At 32.3% G+C, this 22,437-nt stretch overlaps 1 protein-coding gene across 2 annotated transcripts; it reads right to left on the minus strand.

Annotated features, from left to right (window-relative positions):
* Positions 1 to 5,132: 5,132 nt before the first annotated feature.
* LOC143062136 (properdin-like) lies at positions 5,133 to 11,813 on the minus strand. 2 transcript variants are annotated; one of them, XM_076233939.1, is made up of 6 exons: positions 11,517 to 11,813; positions 10,587 to 10,760; positions 9,868 to 9,933; positions 8,794 to 8,946; positions 8,154 to 8,270; positions 5,133 to 5,255 (listed from the first exon to the last, which is right to left on the minus strand). In XM_076233939.1, the coding sequence occupies exons 1-5, from the start codon at positions 11,788 to 11,790 to the stop codon at positions 8,206 to 8,208; spliced, it is 732 nt and encodes a 243-aa protein (XP_076090054.1). In that variant the 5' UTR covers positions 11,791 to 11,813; the 3' UTR covers positions 5,133 to 5,255; positions 8,154 to 8,205. The 2 variants fall into 2 exon arrangements, with proteins under 2 accessions (XP_076090054.1, XP_076090055.1); XM_076233940.1 differs by lacking the exon at positions 11,517 to 11,813 and having other exon boundaries at positions 10,587 to 10,813.
* Between the last annotated feature and the right edge of the window lie 10,624 nt (positions 11,814 to 22,437).

The following is a 22,437-nucleotide window of genomic DNA, read 5'->3' on the forward strand; positions in this document are numbered from 1 at the left end:
ATAAAAGCGGCGATGTAATCTGCACATTGCAACAATCGGCAAATACTTGCAATCCATTTACCACTTTAACACTACAAAAAGAAACTTAAGATGATTCATAATACTATATAGACAATTGTTTTTCCTATTCATAACAAATCTGAGAGATCCAATTTATGTAGGTTCGAAACTTAATCAATCTTTATTAGAAGATCTTGATTGCATCAATTTGAGAATTTTTTATTATTAGTTACGGTATGCAACTTGTCTGAAAAAATATACATTTTAAATGATTAAAGTTATCACATATTGCTGAATGTAACAAGGTCATAAAAAATCCTTGAAATTGGAAGAGACGAACTTGTAGAAGAGATGACAAGTATTAAAAACATTTGGCCAACCGACGTACTGTTCAGTACACGCCTACAAGACTCAACAGTGACGATTCAATAAAAAAAAAAAACAGTTGAAATTCTAATAAAATTGAAAATGGAAATGGGGAATGTGTCCGACCATAGACCATACAACAATAGAAGGTCACCAACAGGTCTTCAATGCAGCGAGAAATTCCCGCACCCGGAGGCGTCCTTCAGCTGGCCCCTAAACAAATATATATATACCAGTTAAGTAATAATGAACGCCATACTAAACTCAAAATTATACACAAGAAATTAAAATTAAAAATAAAGACAAGTAAACGCATAACATTACGCACATTAAAATTCAGTCCAAGAGAAGTCCGAGTCTGATGTCAAAGCTTTATTACCTCAGGAATAGATGGAGTTTATTTGGAAAGCCATATCATGTACTAGATGTAGAGCACTAGAAACCATAAACTTAAATTAGGGGCCAAGTCTGGTAAGTATATCTATTATTTTGAGATTTATATGCAGCTACTGTCTATTTACTCAAATTTAGTATCTGCTTCCAATCATAGGTTTCACTGTTCAAAAATATAATATTTCTTTATACTTTTTGCTACAATAAGGGAGATAATTCGCAGTTTAGAAAAGGTCACTTACGGTCGGATATGATAGCTTCATCTATACTGATTCCAAAAATGTACAAGTAATAGCGGTTCCAAGCCGTCTCTTAGCTGATGAAAGTGATAAGTGTTTGAAAAATTATAAAAGGTTAATACAATTTTCCTTAATCTACCATTGTTTTGGGGATATTGTAACACTGGGTGGTAGAGCCTGAGGTGATGTCTTAATTGTTATCTTTTTTCTAAACAGATATGTTGTTTCTTTTCTTTTTTCCTTTATTGTTAATTAACTTCTTTGTGTTAATAAAATATGGCTTTCACCTGAATCTTTTTAGTCCATAATTTGTAGGCATCAAATGTGTAGTAGAGATTGAAACGCAGCAAGAACATTGGATCACCCCCAGTTTTTGGTGGGGTTCTTGTTACTTAGTCTTTATTTTTCTATTTTGTGTCTTCTTTACTATTATTTGTCTGTTTGTCTTTTTATTTATTTAGCCATGGCGTTGTCAGTTTATTTTCTATCAATGAGTTTGACGGTCCCTCTGGTATTTTTCGTCCCTCTTTTAAACATATAAGAACATAAGTAATATATTTCCGACAGTTCCTCACATCTTTTCAGATTATGGTAATGTCACTGGTTATATAGAAGGTGATACTGTATGACCTGCTATCTTACATTTCACAGAAAATAGAATGAACAAATTTAACAAACAGGTAATTAGGCATTGTACCGTTGAATACTTTATCATTTGTTATTGTTTTACTTGTGCATGTCTTCACATTATAAATGTAATATACTATAAAGGTTCGGTGTCAAAAAGGTTCTTGTCGTATTACCAATGTTATTTCAATTGATCGGGCGTAGCTTACCTTTCAATTTTCATAAGGACAGTCTATTTGAAGATGTGTGTGATAAGGATGATGGCCTTATAAATTCTAATACACATGTATCATAGCTAGACTTCGTAGGATTAAAAACTTTTTTTTATTTTATTCTGATGTTAAATGAATCATCTTTAAGTCTTCTTAGATTAAACTTTTACTAAATCTTGAAATTTATACAATAAAAAAGGCAAACCGAACATCAGTTAAGACGCTTGCACCATTCTAAAAATTTGTTGAACATGACATAGGTTATATGACTAATTACATCAGAGAGTTCAAATATATGCTTTAAATAAAAATAATAATGTGCGATATGAACTAGCACAATTCTAAAGCTTTAACGGTGTCGATAATTATGATGTTACAAGAAAGATTGCGTCAATAAGAATTCCAAATAAACAGCATTCAACGGTTTAAATTTCTAAATATTTCAGATTTGACAACGGTAGTGTAGTTACATTAGAGTCTGATATGTTTAAAACAAACGGCCGTTAAAATATAATAATAAATTTTGACTAAAGTAAACTAGTTGAACGTGGCTTGGTACTTATACATCCCTAAAAAAATTGAGCAATTGAAATTGTTATATACAACAGATTTATTTTAGAGATGAGTAAGGTAAAGAAATAGAAACGGAGACTGTAATAATAAGTAATATAACCCAGATGTGAAGTACTGCATGGTGTCGAACTACATCTTTTCATTTATCCCATTTAGTGCCAAAGTTGAGTTGTGGTCAATGATAGTAATGGTCAGTCGATAGAGATCTGCCTTAGTGTGGCCAGGGGATCTCAAATGTCGACTAAGAGGGAGGTCTGGCTTGCATTGGTAGTCGCTACGATGACCGTTCATTCGTTTGTGAAACGGCTGTTCTGACTCGCAAAACATACTGTTTACCACATTCACACTGTAGGAGATACACAACATTTGTAGTCTTGCAATTAACATTGCAAAATATGGTGTATTCTGTACCAGTGGAGTGACTGTTAAAAGTCTGGGTATCCAGTATTTGTTTGCAAGTCAGACATCGTTTGTTTCCACAACCCTTACAAGAGCCCACTGACGAAGAGCCTGCTTGAGAGGATAACTCAGCTCTCACCAGCAAGTCTTTAAGACTTTTGGGCCTACGGAAAGCCAGTACAGGTTGCTCGAGAAAGATCTTAGATAGTTTAGGATGTGTTTCGATATATTTCCAACTTTCGCGGATAAGGTGAGATAAGTTGTCAAATTTTGGATGGTAAGTCAACACAAAAGGCACCCTCCTGTTGACCTTTTTGACTTTATATTGTAAAAGTTCATCTCGGCTGATGTTGCTAGCACGAGAAAAACCTTTATCAATATCTTTCCTTTTGTAGCCCCGATGTTTTAGGTGACCGCGAAGTTCTTGTAGTCGTTTTTTTGCAACATCGTTGGTGGAGCAACTCCTTTTTATTCATATGGCCTGGCTGTAGGGAATGCTCTTGGTGCAATGTTTAGGGTGACAACTTGAAGGAGACAGATATTGATGTTTGTCTGTGGGCTTGCAATACAGATCTGTAAATATGTTTCCATCCCTCACTTGCGTTGTAGTGTCAAGAAATGTGATCTTAGAGTCAGAGATTTCATATGTGAACTTTATTGAGGGATGGGCATTGTTGGCATGTTGAATAAACAAATTTAGTTCTTGTTCAGTATTATCCCACTTCATGTCAACATCGTCAATAAATTGGAACCAAGAGAGGGGTTGATAAAGAAAAGAATTAAGAATTCTCTCTTCTAATTTCCCCATAAAAATATTGGCATAAGACGGGGCCATCTTTGTTCCCATTGCTGTTCCATTAACTTGGAGAAAGTGTTCACCATTAAATGTGAAGTTATTGCATTTTAATACCAAAGTTAGAAGCTGGATGAGACATTCAGTTGGTGGATGTAAGGTGTTACGAGAGTTCCAGACTTCCCTACAGGCTTTAATACCATCGTCATGGGGGATGCTAGTATAGAGGGAGGTAACATCAAGCGAGACAAGGATCGTTTCAGGTGGGAGAGGGTTCAAAGATTCCATTTTTTTAAGATATTGTGTTGTGTCTTGTATATATGATGGTAAATTTTCTACATGTGGTCTGAGATGAAAGTCAATAAATTCTGATATTTTCTCTGTAGGGTGGTCATTGGCGGAAACAATTGGTCTACCTGGATTATTGACTTTATGTATTTTGGACAGAAGATAGAAACGCCCCGGCTTTGATTTTTCAGGTTTTAGATATTTAAATGTGTTTTTATCAATATGTCCCTGTTCACACATGATTTTCAGGTTTGTGGTGATCTCTTTGTTAAATTGAGGGGTGGGGTCAGAGTCTAATTTCTTATAAAATATCTCATCAGAGAATTGACGTTTTGCCTCTTGAATGTAGTCACATCTGTCCATGACGACAACAGCGCTACCTTTATCTGCTGGTTTTATTATAATGTCGTCTCTGTTTTTAAGTAACCGCACAGCTTCGTATTCTTCAGAAGATAAATTGTTGAATGTTTGGGAAGTAGCAGTGGACAGATGTGTTACGTCGGATTTAATTTTGTCAATAACATGTTCTAAAGTAGCACATTTACAGGGTTTAGGAATCCATGAACTTTTTTTCCTGAATCTGGTAATATCGACATCTTCTTATATATATAATTTTCCTCTTTCGATTGATTTGGTCTTCCTGTTCTTAATTGTCAGCTTTTTTTGGGGATAGTTAGACAACGTCTTGTATGCAGCTAATGCTTGGGATTTATTTCTCACACAATTTGTTACTTGGATGATAATAACATAAAGTTTAATATAAAGCAGTTGTATAGACCAACGAAAGTAGATGTCAAATTCATCAGAAATGGCAGGTTATATCACTAATGTGAACCAGTTCGCCACATGCGTGTTTTGTTTTCAGTATATACAAAATTTTAATGTGACTTTCATGTTAGAATAAAATATCAGAAGATTAGAAAAAGGTGTAACTTGATATTTGAAAAAGATAACAGAACATAAAAAGAATATGTTGAAAATGACATAATGAAATAATGCACTATCAATAAATAATAATTGTAGAATTGCACCCCCTTTCTTAGTCCAAATAATTATGACACCTATCTACGACGACATAACACCGAAGCCAGTTTTCAGTTAGACTTTGAAAGACAATTTGAGATTCAAATATCTCTTTTTTATCTCACTGACGTCAAGAAGTTCATGAAGACGTCACTGGAAAATATTAAAATCGTCATTATCATTTGGACTACTCCTTGCAAAATTTTCTGCAAGGAAACTTGAGATATAATGCTTACTGTTCACACATCTTGAGATAGCTACATGATTTCCCGATATCAATACCGTAAACAGTTATAGGGTGTTGTCCGTTGCAACCCTGTGAAGTCCTTTTGAACCGTCTTCCTGAAATCAGAATAGAACTGACATGAATTTTATAAGATCATTGATATTTTTTAATGACTAATGGTTTATTGAATATATAAGTTGTTTGAGTCAATTACTTATTTTGTCTAAAGAAAATATAATGTCATACTATTGAAAGCAGTGGATAAGAATGAAATTATTCTCTCTTTTCTGTTTCATTATTCATGTGTAGGTATCGTACCTATCGTACGATATTTAGACTAGAGGCTCTAAAGAGCTTGTGTCGCTCGCCTTGGTGTATGTTCATATAAAACAAAGGACACAGATGGATTCATGACACAACTGTGTTTTGGTGATGGTGATGTGTTTGAAGATCTTACTTTACTGAACAGTCTTGCTGCTTACAATAATCTCTATTTATAATGAACTTGGGCCAGTAGTTACAGTGGAAAATATTTTGTAAAAATTTACAAAAATTTACAAAATTTATGAAATTGTTAAAACCCTTAAGGGTTCTAGTGACCATTTTGTTCATGTTGACTTATTTGTTAAACTTACTTTACTGAACATTATTGCTGTTTACAGTTTATCTCTATCTATAAAAACATTCAAGATTATAACAAAAAAAATGGCAAAATTTCCTTTTAAATGACCAATTCAGGGGCAGCAACACAACAACGGGTTGGCCAATTCATCTGAAGATGTCGGGGCAGATAGATCTTCACCTGATAAACAATTTGACTTATATCAGATTTGCTCTAAATGCTTTGGTTTTAGAGATATAAGCCAAAATCTACATTTTACCCCTTTGTTCTATTTGTAGCCATGACGGCCATCATGGTTGGTTGGCCGGGTCACCGGACACATTTTTTTAAACTAGATACCAAAATGATGATTTTGGTCAAGTTTAGTTCAGTAGTTTTAGCGGAGAAGATTTTTGTAAAAGTTAACGACGACGGACGACGACGGACAACGGACGCCAAGTGATGAGAAAAACTCACTTGCCCCAATTGGTGAAATGAAACAGCAGGTTGAAGTCATTCAGTAAAATAGCGGTTAAAGCGATCGGTGCTTAACTAACTTAGTATTTTAATTTATCAAATAAGACCCTCCTTTTCATTATCAATTATATTTGCATATATATAGATATATTTAGCGCATTTTCAGTGTTAATTTTGTTTTCATATTTATGCACAGCGTGGAGAAAATTTATAACTTTTAAATATATATGCATGTATATATATTCTAGGTGATCGAGTGGTCTAGCTCATCGGGCACAGTGCAAAGCGATTTGATGCCACGATATCTCATTAGCATAAGTTCGAAACCCGGCCAGATAAGAACGAAAGGAGTAGGGTAAGGCCCTAAAATGCTTAAATTTCAAATTAGGATTTAATGACCAATATCACAATGCATCACAGTTAATATATTGACAAGATAGGGAAAAAGCCTTATTGTTGAAAATTTATGTTACTGCGTGTCATTCATGAGGTCAGAAATAGTAACTCATTTTGATTTTTGACAAAAAATCAATGAATATGGGTTAATTTCCATTGGTCATTGGGCATGAAACATAGAGCGCATATGTCGACAAAAAACGATCTTTGTTTTACATGTCATCTTCAATATAATGTTTATGATGATAATTTACATATTTAGTTTGTGGCCGCCTGCGCTCCGTGTTTCCTGGTCCTAAATTTGCCTGAATTCCGGCCAATTTGGTCAAATTTCGCCAAAATCACTTATTTTATATTTAGGAATGTAAAAAATATACGCTTCAGAATTACATTTTGACAGTAATAGTTCTATTTTACTTTCTTACATGTCTTTTAGTCAACTTAAAAAATTTTTTTTATCTTGTAACGTTTAACATCATAATCGGGGCAAAATATGGTCATTACCGAACTTACTCCTTTGCTCCACACATTTACAGATATAACATTGTATGGCTGATGTTTAGACGAATTATGTTATAGTGGTTGGTCAAATGAAATACGGATTGTCTTTCTTTTGGGCAATCCTGACACCCCGCGGTGTGTTATACGACAAGAAAAACATTAAAATATGCATTATCTGATTTATATACCGTCAACAAATATTATTTTGTGCCAGAATTTACAGTATTTCAATCCCATTTTACCGACCACACTAAAGTGGGATATTCATTGCAGATTATTTTTTCAACAATGTTTGAAACTGATAACTCTGAATAACTGTTTTCTCTCTATTGTCTGGTAATACCATTTTTGTTTTATATAAAACTCAAGAATCAGGATAGAATATTAAAATCCCCTCCCCTTTTTAAAGTACGTGTGTCTGATTCTATAGAAAACGAAAATATGTGTCCATTAGTTTTCAACCTTGTATCACCATCACTGGTTCAGACGTACTTATTATACCGGGTTATTATTTCTATGACTGCCTCCTGCATTAATTTGTAAGATCCTGTACGATAGATAATTCAGCTAATCTGAAAGAATTTCATCTTGCTGCCTTATATATCATGTACTGTGATACGACGCTAGATAAAAAGCTTTTTTTTTTTTTAAATATCACAGATCAGCTGAATTATCTATGGTGAAGGCTCTTACGAGTAAATGTAGTTTACAGCCACAGAAATAATTATATCATTTTAAAATACGTCTGAACCAGTGACAACTGCGCGACATATATTTTGTATATATTTCGTCTTAATAACAACCCACCAATGTTATATATATAAATTTGCGGAAGCAAAGTTAACGTAAATTTGCAGAAGTCAATTTTTGTTCTTCCGTTGTCGGGATTCGAACTCGTGCTACTGAGATATCAGTTGAAAATCAACATTTTTTTATTTGTTTTGTACATGTTTTCTATGAAACTTAACTAAAGATGGATATCGATTACCATGCTTTATTAATCGATGTGTAAAGTAATAAACGTTTTATGAACACTTACTGCCAGCTGAACAATTAGGGGAACAGTTCTTTATTTCACACCTGGTACCACTTCACGTACCAGTGCATTGTCTTTCACGAACACATTGTGACCATTGTGACCATTCGCTCCAGATGTCTACAAATCATTTCATAAATAAATTGTATTGTTTCTTCCGTACAATATGAATTGCAATATATTGTGGTTTTATAAATATCTATATTAAATGTAGATGTTAGAGAGCACATTGAGCCCATTAGAGAATTACTTTATGTCTATTAAGTATACAGATTTTAGATAGATTTGTCTTAATTAGGATAATAAATAATTATCGAATATCATTACTTGAATGAATTGTGTATGCAAAAGGAAATAATAACACATTTGTTTGCATATATATTCATATTAAATGACTGGTTATCAATACATCTTGTAGCAGAATAAGTTTGGTCTTAACATGTACATGTACATATGTACTTCTTAAACACAAAACATGTTGGTGCTATGTGTTAGTTGAAAAACATCATAAAAAAGAACAGTAATATAACATTTTTGAATGTTTTGTACATATATTTTTTGAAATCTTAACAAAAGATCAAAATCGACCACAACCCTTCAGTGGCCGAGGTATAAAGTAAAAAAATGTTTTTTGAACACTTACTGTTAAGTGGACACTTAGTGAAACATTGTCCTGTTTGGCGAGTACTACCATTACATGTACCAGTGCTGCATTGTCTTTGACGTACTCTGTTTCCAGATCCACAAGTCACAGTGCATCGTGACCATTGTGACCATTCGCTCAAAATTCCAATGTCTACAACAATATTCATATATAAATTGTCTTGTATTTGCCTGTACCATATGCATTGCAATATATAGTGTTTTTATAAATGTACACACAAAATGTAGATTAGATATGGCAGGCGGTTACCAATGAACGATAAACTACTTTACGCTCGCTTAAAGTTTCTTCGAATTAAATCCTCCAAAACATGACTCAGTGTTTTATTTAGATGAGTAATGGACGAACTTTTTTTTTTACATTATAACATAAGACGAGAATGTATAAAGGAGGGAATAGAATCATGTTAGAGAAATCAAATTGACAATACCATATTAGCAGAAAAAAAGCAATGCACAAGGTACATTGTAAACATTGCGGATTTCTTTTTACACTACAAACTGTTTGTATTGTACATAATTCTGTGAAGAGGACTAGAATAGAAACTTAAAAAGACAACCTTTGACTGCATGCACAGTTTTCTAAACTAAAGAGCAATTCTTTTTGTGACATGATTTAAGATTTAACAAAGCTGTTACATGTGAAATGAGTTGACAAAAGTTGAAAATTGACCGAACAACCAAAAGACACATTGGTATATAAATATATATATTTCTATTGTGTCGTATACTCTAATTTTAGAATTTTTAATTTTGTTTGGATCTCGAGGTTTGGATATCACAATTACACAACTGACTTCACCTAGAAATATAAATGAAAGGAACAACGCGAGGAGGAATTTATATAATAACAATAATAATAAAGAAGTTCATTTATTTAATCTGGATATTAATAAGAAGTTTTATGCAATACAAAAGCAGTGAATATTATTTAATTTTCTTGTGATATAGAAATTCATTAGTTTCCAGTAAATTACTTCATATAAATATATCACTCAACTGAATTCATATTAAGAAATTGAAGCAGTACGAAAAAACATTTATAAATATATACCTGATTCAGTACTAGCTGTGTGTGTTGTTGTTGAATGACTTTCAACAGGTATAGTGATTAAACTATCTGAAATAATATGGATTCAGATATATGTGCTTATTAACGTTAAGTTATATTAAATAGTTAAATGATAATCTACAATAGATTATTACAAAATTCAATTTTAAATTGATTTTTGCTTTTATTATCAATTGACGTATGAATGCTTTTTAATTATTATAATAACTACATTCGATAGGAAGTCGGTGCTTTCCAAAATGGCATCATTTATAAAGTATGTCTATTTTAAAACAATCAAGTAGAACATTAAAAAAAAATTCAAAACCTCCGGCAGGAACCAATGTTTACATTAGAACAAAAAATGCCGGTCTACAGTTGTTTAAAGTAAACCGATTCACTTACATAAACACAAACCGAACACATCATATATCATGTTTAATTGGAATACTTTCTACGAAGCGTTATTATTATGGCACCCTTTAAATGATTTTGGTGACATACTGTTATTCTTCGTTTCTTTTTTTCTGTTTTATAACGTTTTTATTATTTTTCTTCAGCTTATATATTAGAATTTTATTAATTCATCCAATAATTCTAAATTCAATGATCTGCATCAACGAATACCATTAAAGGCAATATTAACGAGTTACAAGAATGGTGTCACTAGTAACCCAGGAATTGCAATTCCTTTCAGGGTGCTTCAAATCACGTAAATATACCTGCACAGGCGCTTCTACATGTTTTACTTTCATATGATTCATTGTGACTACATAACCCTGTAATATTCATATGTAGCCTTAGTCTGACTTGTGTTCCGTTACCACATTTAATATTGCATTTGGACCAAGAACTCCAGGATGACCAGTAACAATTAGTATCCTCTGCATCTAGAACTTAGAATAAGCAAATTGTAGAATGATTGAACATACATCTTAATTGTGAAGGCTATACATATATATCAGATCTATACCTAGTGTCTTTTTGTTTTTGGTATGTACAAGTACCCGTCCACGTCCACTTGTATTTTTATCCATCTGATGAGTTAAGCTTTTTTCAACTGATTTTTATAGTTTTTTCTTATGTTGTACTGTAAACCACTGTCCCATGTTAGGGGAGGGTTGAGATTCCGCTAACATGTTTAACCCCGCCACGTTATGTATGTATGTGCCTGTCCCAAGTCAGGAGCCTGTAATTCAGTGGTTGTCGTTTGTTTATGTGTTACAATTTTTTTTTCGTTCATTTTTTATACATACATTATGCCTTTAGTTTTTACTTATGAATTGTTCAACATTGTCATTTCGGTGCCTTTTATAGCTGATTATGCGGTTTTGGTTTTGTTCATTGTTAAAGACCGTATGGTGACCTATAGTTGTTAATTTCTGTGTCATTTTGGTATCTTGTTGAGAGTTGTCTTATTGGCAATCATACCACATCTTCTTTTTACATGAGTTAATTCTTAAATTAAACCTGTATGTTAAATAAACATATCTTTCACATTTAGTGTACACGAACAATGTTATTAAAAAACATCAAGTCGAGAACACTGTCATCAATTTAATGTTTTTAAATCTTGCCGAAAAAAAGAAATAGTATGTGTAAGGTTAAAGTGCAATCGACCAAATTAAACATGTGTACAAGTTTATACTCACACTGTGTTTTGGGTAATGTTTCTTTTGTAATAAAGAATGTGGTAACACCTGTTAGAACAATTGCAATCAAAGCAAAAATAATAATAAGACACACACGAGTATTTGCTCGTCTTGGAGCAGTATTCAGTAGTGCAATCTGCACATCGCTAGAAGGATCTTCTCTCTGCACTGAATTAATTTCATCGTACTTATGGTATTCTGTGTTCAATTCGTCATATTCTGAATCCTGTCGGAAAATGCTGTTGGTATGAACTTGTTTTGTGGACGTTGACATCGTGATTTGACATCAACGGCAACCTGAACAAAATAATGCGTGCGTTAAATTATAACAATGTTGCGTGTGGTAGATGTTAATCTAGTTATTCTGTCACAGGACTTGAAACACTTCAATCCTTTAATTTATGGGTTGATTTAACAAGAATAAATAGAATACAAAAAATAGTAAGCAATGAACGTTGTTGTTAAGTTTGATGTATGCTTTTTTGTGCTTTTTTGTTAAATAGTTGTTTGTTTTTGTTCTGATTGAGATGGTGACACGGTGAAGACTGCTGTACCCCTATTTTGACAATTTTACCTTTTATGTCTGTTTTGTTCACGCATCGTTGTCAATATAATGAAATTTGATGCCACTGGCATACAAGTGGGAAGTTTAGCGCTAAAGAACCAGGTTCAATTTAAGAAAATGCCATTACCAAGTCAGGAATATGACAGTTGTCCATTCGTTTGATGGGACTTCTCTTTTGATTTTGTCGTATGATAAGGGAATTTCCGTCTTTGTGATTTTCCTTTTCTTATATAACTATTAATCTACGCAAGGAGATGACAAAGAATCAGGTCTAGATATCTGATATGAAATCAATATTGGTGTTCAGGTTTGCTGAGCGTTTGTCGTAATGGTTTAAATCAGATGATAGATATTGGAAAAATGTTTCGATGTTAATAAAACACACATCTGTTAGATTTGAACATTCTACAGGATATGAAGTACTGCAAAGGCTATCGGTTTGATTGTTTACATGGTAGCCAAGCCCCCATAAAAAATAATAAAAAAAAATATTCCACTATATTTCAAGCATATAAAATATGGTTTGACATCCTGCTACATCTAACTTCAACGATCCAAATGTTGAATGATAGCTGTCTTACCTCCATAATAAATATGTTTTTCCAGCAGACAACACCACAAACAATATCGTTTAAGCGTATGATTTATATCACGTGTATATTATGTAAACTGCTTGAGAAGGGATTAATTATATATAATATCAATAATAATTGACAATTAACATTATAGATACATATTAGAATCGGAAAGATAAATAAAATGGCCCTTTGTGTTGAGATGCCATGATCTGTTCCGAAAGTCTATTCCGCAGTCTTGTTTTGTGCAATTTTCCCAGCCCAGATTATTTTGTTTGTAGAACAAACGTGCATTTGGTCTTTTTTTGGGTTGTCTCATTGGCAATCATACCACATCTTCTTTGTTTTATAAAAACTGAAGGGTTTGTTATTCGTGCTGTGTGGATGCAGTAGAATGTGTCCCCGTGTCTGTAGTGTATGCCCTTATTGTTTTACAGTTAGGGTTTTTTGCTTATGAGAGAGCTGTCTATATGTTCCATTATCATGATTAATGTTCTATAGTTATTTTGGTCTTTTGTGGAGAGTTGTCTCATTGACAATCATACCACATCTTTTGGGTTTACCACATCTTATATTGTTATTTAAGGGCATACGATACAGTTACAGGGGAGGTAATGACGTTGCTAACGTAAAATTTTATTTTCGCGACGTCAAATTATGACATATCGGAAAAGATGCATTTTTCGACTGATTTTTAGCATTCAAACTGATTTAATTTGAAAACGAGTGCATGGACCCCTATTTTTTAAACCGGCAATTTGTTTCATTTTGCAAGGAGATTATGTGACCCAAATTTTATAAAACTGTAAATTAATTTTGATGCAGCAAAAAATGACGTTTGTTCCTCTTATCATGAACATTTGATAAATATGAGTTATTTCTGAATAAAAATTGCATAATTTTTAATGATACTTATAAAATACAGAAATTACCGATTATTGAACAAAAAACCATTTGTGTTTATCTTTTAAAACAAAAAAGTTATGTCTTTCTTTCGAAAAAGAAAATACGGACACAAATCTGAATTTTGAGCAAATATACAAAATTTCGACCTCATTTTACACAAAAAGTAGCACATGAAGGTATATTTTTTATTACATATTTGATTTAATCAGGTAAAAAATAGCCTATATGCAAATTGTCATCAACTTGTAAATACAGGTTCAAAACTGTATCGTATGCCCTTAAACACATTCGCTGACTCGTTGAAGTATACCCCATATAGTTTTAATTGCTTATTATAATCGTTTAAATGTTGATGACTTGTTCATAGAAAACATAAGAAACTTAGCGCAAATCAAACCTTACTTTAAATGATAGAAGCGACATGCGTATAAGACAGACCACAGTATACAGCTAAGCAATAAGAGAGAAGTGACAAAATATTACAACTTACCCCAACTGTAAAATCTTTATGAATGACCAACATTTGTTGAGATAGAGGATACGAGGAATATGAAACCTAACTAAGGATGACACTACTTATTACGGTAGGATTAAAAGCATGCCTATATCCATTTGAATACAAAATGGCAATAAACCAATTAAGTATGTTAAAACAGAAAGTTATATATATATTTGATTGTTGTAACAAAAAAAAAAACATTTTCAAATAAAAGGATATTAAAGTTAAACTGTTACAATTTCAGAATTGTATTGAGACAAAAGGACATTAGAAAAAAATTATAACTCAAAACAGAAATCGTCATAATTTTTTGTCTACAGTGCACGATTATTAAATCATCAACTATGTTTACTAATATATTCTACTTGTCATGCTTTAACAACTAGTCTACTTGTGAAGTAGTAACTGGTCATTTGTCGTTTTTTTTTCAAGCTACGGTACTTTGAGTTTCCACACTTTTTCATATAAGAAAATGCTAGCACCCAACCAGGAATTTGACAGTTGATTTCAATTCGTTTGATGTGTTTAAGCTTTTGTTTATGTCATGTGATAAGCGACTTTTTGAGTTTTCCTTTTGATTTGGTATTTTTGTTATTTTACTTTTTTAGGACTGCTTGTCGTCTTTCCGTCTGTTTTTCTTGTTCTTAATAATTTCTTTCTCCTTTTTATGATCACTTTCTTAGTATTATCTATCGTACGATGCCATAGAGTTTTGAAAAATTTACAGTTCAAAGCAAGATAGACAAGACTGTTTAGTGATAAGTGGTAAACAAGAATCAGATAATTATATATTCAATCATATCATATCCTTTCATCAATCAATATTAATTGAAGCGGAATAAGAAACCTTAAATAGATACCCTTTCTCGTTGAGGGTTTTGACGGGGTTTACAGAATAGAGATTAGTTAGCAAAATAAAAGCAACCTTGTTATACTGCTGTTCAAATGTCATATTTCGATTGAGAGAAAACAAATCCATGTTACAAACTGAAGCCGAGGGAACCGCATCAGCCATACGAGAAAGTAAAAACTAAACAACATTACCTTGAAGTACAACACAAATTTAACAAAGAAAATAAATTTAACATAACTCTTACACAGAGGACTTAATTCAGTATTATTTTGTAATATTGGCCATAAACTGTTTTGATAAACAATTTTGTAATCAAACTTAATGCAGATTCGCAAAAGAACTGTAATAAATTCTAAATTGATATTGATACTAAATTATTTTGATCGATTTGCAGTGTTATCGCCACTTTCAGTACATTGACGATTTGCGGCTGCTATATTATTGTTGGTTAAAGAAGCCGTAGTGCCTAAAAATAACAACCAAATGTACACCAAGCGCTTACTATGACGCTCATTTTAGAACATGAACTGATGGAACACTTTAAATAGTAAATTTGATTTGTACCTACTCCAGTTTTGAAGTGGACCATTTTTTATATATAAAGCAGATGGTTACTATTTTTTATTCTAACTTTAGGGAGAAGACTAATGCTGAAACTTTTTCATTAAACACAAGAAAGGAGGATTAAAGATACGTGTAATCAATTTATTGCTCTCATTGGTTCTTCGTTGTCATTCATAAAAGAGTAGAACAGTCTTATGTTTGAACAATGTATATCAGTTAAAACGGATTTTAAGAAGAGGGAGGAAAGATACCAAAGGGACAATCGAACTCATGAATCGGAAATAAACTGACAACACCATGGCTAAAAATGAAAAGGACAAGCAGACAAACAATAGTACACATAACACAGAAGTCAGCACTTCGGTGTTCACATGAATATCAATTATATGGTCATTTTTATAAATTTTCTGTTACAAAACTTTGATTTTTTCAAAAAAAAAAACGAGGATTTTCTTATCCCAGGAATACATTACCTTATCCGTATTTGGCACAGCGTTTTGTAATCTAGAGTCCACAATGCTCTTCAACTTTGTACTTGTTTGGCAGTAAACCGATTTTTATTTGAGTGTCACTGATGAGTCTTATAAATTGAGATATAATTCGGGTACCTTTCATAACCATTTATATAATATATGGGGTGTTATCACATACGTTTTTGTAAGACGGATATATACAGTTATTATTATCCATTTTTTCTCTTCAAAGTAATTTTGTAAGACGGGCATACACTGTTATTATTATTCATTTCTGTAAACGACATATTACTCATTCCACTTATAAATTATTTATAAATTCATATGATTATCTAATCAGTTCATGAAGAAACTATAATAATCATAATGGCACAGAAATAATTCACATTAGGCAGTAGTGAATTTTAAGAGTATTATAAATTTATTACATATGCATTTTTTTATAAATACTCAGTATGTACACTTAGTTTAATTGAATGACTGCATCTTAGTAACAACGATATTATAGATTATCTCATATCGTTTCATGCTACAATTTTGCATGTAATTTAGGGATATTGCCTATATCATTTTCATCGAACCTACCTTTTCCCATTTTAAGTAAATTCAACAAAACGATAATGTTTTTACTGTATTTTAGTTATTTTAGTTATTAACGAAAATCCCGTTTATACTAGGAATCAATTTTTACAAGTGTGCCCACTTGATATAAACCAAAACGATCGAACATTCGGAAATGTGTTTCTCCCGCTTACGTCCGTTTCTTAATACTAGATGATTAGGTGAATGGATATAGGAAGGTGTGGTGTGATTGCCAATGAGAGAACTCTCCATCCAAATAACAATTTATAAATATACATGTTTAAATTTATTAAGTCACCTACTGTTATAAACTGGTTGTCGTTTGTTGCTGTATATTTTTTGTTTATTGTTTTGTGCATTAATCATGCAATTAGTTCAGCAGAAATTTTTGTTTTACAATTTGTCAGGTTGTGGTCTTTTGTAAATTAGAATGCGGTTTGTGTTTTGATCGTGGTTGAAAAACGCTTATTGACCAGGTTTCTGATGGATAGTTGTCTCTATAAAATTGAGACAACAACCTGACCATAGAAAAGACAACAACAGATGGTCACCAACAGGTCTTCAATGTAGCGAGAAATTACCGCATCCGAAGGCGTCCTTCAGCTGACCCTAAACGAATATATACTAGTTCGGTGATTATGAACGCCATACTAAACTCCAAATTGTACACAAGAAACTAAAATTAAAACAATACAAGACTATCAAAGGCCAGAGGCTCCTGACTAAGGACAGGCGCAAAAATGCGGCGGGGTTAAATATGTTTATGAGATCTCAACCCTCCCCCTATACCTCTAGCCAATGTAGAAAAGTAAACGCATAACAATAAGCACATTAAAATTCAATTCAAGAGAAGTCCAAGTCTGATGTCAGAAGATGCATATGTAACCAAAGAAAATAAAGAAAATGACAATAATACATAAATAACAACAGACTACTAGCAGTTAACTGACATGCCAGCTCCAGACTTCAATTAAACTGATTGAAAGATTATGTCTTCATCATATGAATATCAGGCACAATCCTTCCCGTAAGGGGTTTAGTATCATACCATCATAAAATATATGAGAAGAACATAACCCGTGTCATGCCAACAACTGGTTATTAAATAAATGTGTTTGGTTCCGATGCAAAGACCCTATAAGTGAATCAATATTAACGCCAAAATATGCTATCTTTAATGACCTGACAACAGTATCGTAACTATATCCCTTCTTAATAAGTCTATTTAAATGTTTTGTTAGTTTCCGAGGCGAAAACTGACATTTTTGTGCTCTATAAAGAATATTTCCATAAAAAATTGAATGTGAAATACCTGAACGTATAAGAAGTCTGCATGTTGATCTATATTTTCGAATGATGTCCTTATATCGATGATAAAATTTACTAAATGTTTTGACTAGTTTGTGATATCGAAAACCCTGGTGTTATAATTTTTCAGTAATACATAAATTTCTCTCGTTAAAATCTAAAACATTGTTACATACACAAGCGAATCGTACGAGTTGAGATATGTAATCACCGTAAGATGGTGACAAGGGAACTTCACCATCTAAAAATGGATAATTACCGATAGGAAATGAAAAAATCATCTCTTTTATCATAAATCTTAGTATTAAGCTTTCCGTTAGGTATATAGATATCAAGATCGAGCAAAGGGCAGTGATCATTGTTAGTATTAGCTTTATTTAAAGATTTCATACTAAACATACTAAAGTCGTCATTTTTGAGAGCCAAAATATCATCCAAATATCTAAAAGTATTATCAAATTTGTATATCAGATGTTGTTTCGATGGGTCTGTGCTTATTTTTGTCATAAATTGTAACTCATAGCAATACAAAAAAAGGTCCGCAATAAGTGGTCCACAGTTAGTCCTCATTTGAATTCTGATAACCTGACGATATACGGAATCTCCAAAGCGAACAAAAATGTTATCTAGTAAAAATTCAAGGGCAGATATAGTATCAAAGCATGTCTAATTGACATAGTTTTTTGGTTATTGCTACTAAAAAATGACCTAGAAGAGTTTAAACATTTATATTCAAATTCTGACTTTTTAAATGCCAATTCAACTAGGTGTGTGATTTTTTTTCTTAATGAGAGTGTGAGGCAATGTGGTATATAGGGTAGACGAATCAAAACTTTGAACAGATTCAAAATCACCAATATACGCATGGAATTTATCAAGTACTTCCAACGAGTTCTTAACACTTTAAAAGTAATTAATTCTGCTATTTTTGAAGGCCTTATTTTTATATTTTTTATTATCAGGTTTTTGAATGTACCAAGTGTACTGGTAAGAAGAATAGACAATTAAGTAGTGGAACAATGACTTGAAGACGAAATAAATCTATATTGGTAAGGTGTTTTGTGTAGCCTCGGAAGCCAATACATAGTTGGGACTTTCATTGTATTTGGTTCTGCTTGTAAAGCGGTAGCTAAAAGTTTATGTTTATAACAGATGTCATTTTCTGAAAATGGAGTAAGTTGGAATGTTGGTGAATTTGTGATTTTTTTTTTCAGAACCTCAATGTAACACTGTAATAATATTATTAGCAACTTTATCGGCCGGGAAAAAAACAAATTCCTTTGCTAGTTCTTTTAGTTTATGTTTGATACGTGGAATAGATTTATTGTGGTTATTGTTAATAGTAAAATGTTCTTTAAAATGTTGAATACGTATATCAACTAGGATCATTACTGAATTAAAAAAAGAGTCCAAAGATTTTTTGTCAGCTTTTTCCCGTTTTATCCATTCCAAACAGTAAGTACTGAGTGAGTCGTGGATGATATTACAACACTCATTCCAAATAATAATTGACGGGGGAGTGGCGATCTTTAGGTCCTTTACTGAGGAATGGTTTTAACTCTCGGTCTTGAACGATGTGAAGATATCCGGCAATCACACTACATCTTCTTATTCCAGGTCTGAACATAAATGTTTGTATTAGGGGTTCGTGTTGTTTTTTCTTTAGTTTTCTATGTTGTGTCATGTGTACTGTTGTTTGTCTGTTTGTCCTTTTCATTTTTAGCCATGGCGTTGTCACTTTATTTTCGATTTATGAGTTAGACTGTACCTCTTTTTAAGACAAAATGGTGGGTTGAACCAGGTTTTGTGGCTAGCCAAACCTCCCGCTGTAATGTCAATGTTGAATATAACACAAAATGACAACATTAAATGACAGGACTACAAAAAAAAAAAATTAAAGGAAGAACATAAAGGACAATGAAACACATAAATAAGCAATCCAATAGAACATTACGACAAGCTACTAGTTAATAAAGTTACCAGGCTTATAATTTGATACGTCCGAAACGTGTTTCGTCTACATAAGACTCATCAGTGAGTCATAATACATTGGTCTACCTATAGTGCTGTAGATTCCGAAACTGGAAATTGATATGTATGAATGTTGACCTTAAAGCAAGTAATTGTTTAATATTTTATGGATACTTTTTTCAAACCGATTTATATTCAATTAATTTTCAAGAAAACATTGTAATAGTGATATATGTCGTCGACAGATTACATACTCTTTGGTTAAACATCATGGTACTCGGTCAAGTAAGAACATACAAGCAGAAGTAGAACCACACATATAATTTTAGAGAAAAATTAATAAACGTTTTCCGATTAGTTCTTGGAATAAGTAAAAAATTAATTACAAAAACAACAAAAAAGACCTCACAAAAACACCATCAATAGTTTGTGATCAATTAATGTTACGATACCATTAAACTAGTATTTGGCCTGGGGTCAACCATTATATAGACTTCACATTTTTTGTCAACTTCAAGATTTCCGTCCATGGAAAATAAAAGAAAAGCACAAAAAAAGCATCCATAAAATATAAACCGTACTCTTCTAAACAAGCGAAAAGCTGTTGACATAAACGCAGAGAACGATAAAAAAGAAAAAAAAAAAAACTCTTGATCTTACGATAAGAGAAAGGCGAGATATCCTTAAAGCGACATTCCCACTCATGAACGAAAAAAAGACCTTACTGTACCATTGTAAAAACCGAAAACGACATACTGAAAATAATTCTAGGGCAATTCAAGATACTTTTTGCCCGAATTAAACAGACCTTAGGACACTTATGATAATGCCCATATGTTATGAGGTGTAGTATGAAAAGCATACTAAGAAAAACCTATTTTTATTATCTGTAAAAGTTGCCTTCACATAATTGAATACCACATAATCAATTTGATATACACGTTACTCAACATCACATGATACTTATAAAGTCTATGTAAAACTAAGTTCTATGTTCACATCAAACGCTATGTACAGTTAACATGTTTATAATTAGTTAAATGTAATATACACTGGTTTCACATTAAATTTGTTCACACCTATACACCTGGTTTAGTTTCCTGTGCATACGTTGTGTTCACACTTATAAACTATTTGTCATTTACATGTGCATTACATAGAATCGAATGGAAATGTCTTGGATAATTTTTCTAGCAGTGATGAAAGCCATTTTGATAATTTGCACCTACTTTAAAGATATTAAAGATGTCTCGATTAACAGAGGCGATTAGAGGCATTTTTGAAATACATGGGGTTCCAATCATTGATCGTTCTACCCCCGGAATCCGCTCCCATCTGAATCCGCCACTACTTACGCAATACATCACGTAGGCTACAAACGAAGAAGAATAATTGAGTTGTTAAGGGTGTTTTAGTAATGCATTTATGAGTGAATCAGTGGCAAATATTTCTGTGTACGTCCAGTCAATTCGGGAAGACATTTTCTAATGAATTTTGTGTTTGGCAGTGATGATGCTTTGAGTCTGGATTAGGGGTTTAGGGAATGGCCATTCAACTAAACTGAAAGGTTTTTTTTCCATAAAAATATTCTGATTCTACAATTGATGAAACAATATTCTGTTCTATGAGGGAAAAAATCTGAATCCAGATTATCCCTATACCCTAAAGTATTAAATTTTGAATAACATTATTTGATTGATAGCTTTGAAAACTAAATAAAAATGTTCGTGCTATGCGTTAAAAAAAATCTGTGTCGAACGTAAAAAACGTAACCCCTTTCCCACCTGTAGTTAAATTGTTGCTCCCTATTAAGGCTTCTGAAAAAAAAAATGTTTATAACAAACCAATTAATATATCGAGTTTAGACAAATAATTTCGGTAAAAAAAATACATAAAAAAAATGTTATAAATGTTAATTGTATTAAAAATAATATTTCTTCTTTAAGTATGAATGGTAAACTGCATGTTCTAAATACCTTGTTTTGTGTACACTGAACCATACAAGTTCTACATTGACTACCGACTGCATGTAGACAAAACATTACTTTAACTACATGTAAACATTGAGTTTCATTAATGGGAACGTAATTGTGTTAAGTTTACGTGTAATTTACACTAACACAACACCGAGTTTAGGTAAATGAGAACACGGCCTAACTAATATACAATTATTTAAACTGTCAAGGTGTTCTGTTTTTCTGTTTAATTTTCATATTCTGAAAAAGAGACAAAAAAGAAGTTTATATGCTATACATTTTTGGCTAATTTGGATATAGACATTTTTTTATATTTGATATACTTATTGTAATTGTTATATTGTTACTTTAATTGCATAATGTTTTTACAAGTTCTCATAGGCTTATGAATCTCTCAACACAATTGGAAAATACAGAGCTTATGTTAATAATTGAAAACAACACGTTAAAACATTTCGTCCGTCCGAAGCGCTTTTCTTGGTTTATCTTCATCAGGAACGTTCAAAGCCCAACATTTTTAAATCCGAAGATGTATAAGTACCGAAACCGTTGAAGAGCTATATGTCATAAATATCTAAAACGGGAAAATTAAGTAAAGTTTGTTAAATCATGTAAGTACTACAGTAGTACTGACTACTGAACTGATGAT

The sequence above is a fragment of the Mytilus galloprovincialis genome, chromosome 2, assembly GCF_965363235.1.
Source record: "Mytilus galloprovincialis chromosome 2, xbMytGall1.hap1.1, whole genome shotgun sequence".
Lineage (NCBI taxonomy): Eukaryota > Metazoa > Mollusca > Bivalvia > Mytilida > Mytilidae > Mytilus > Mytilus galloprovincialis.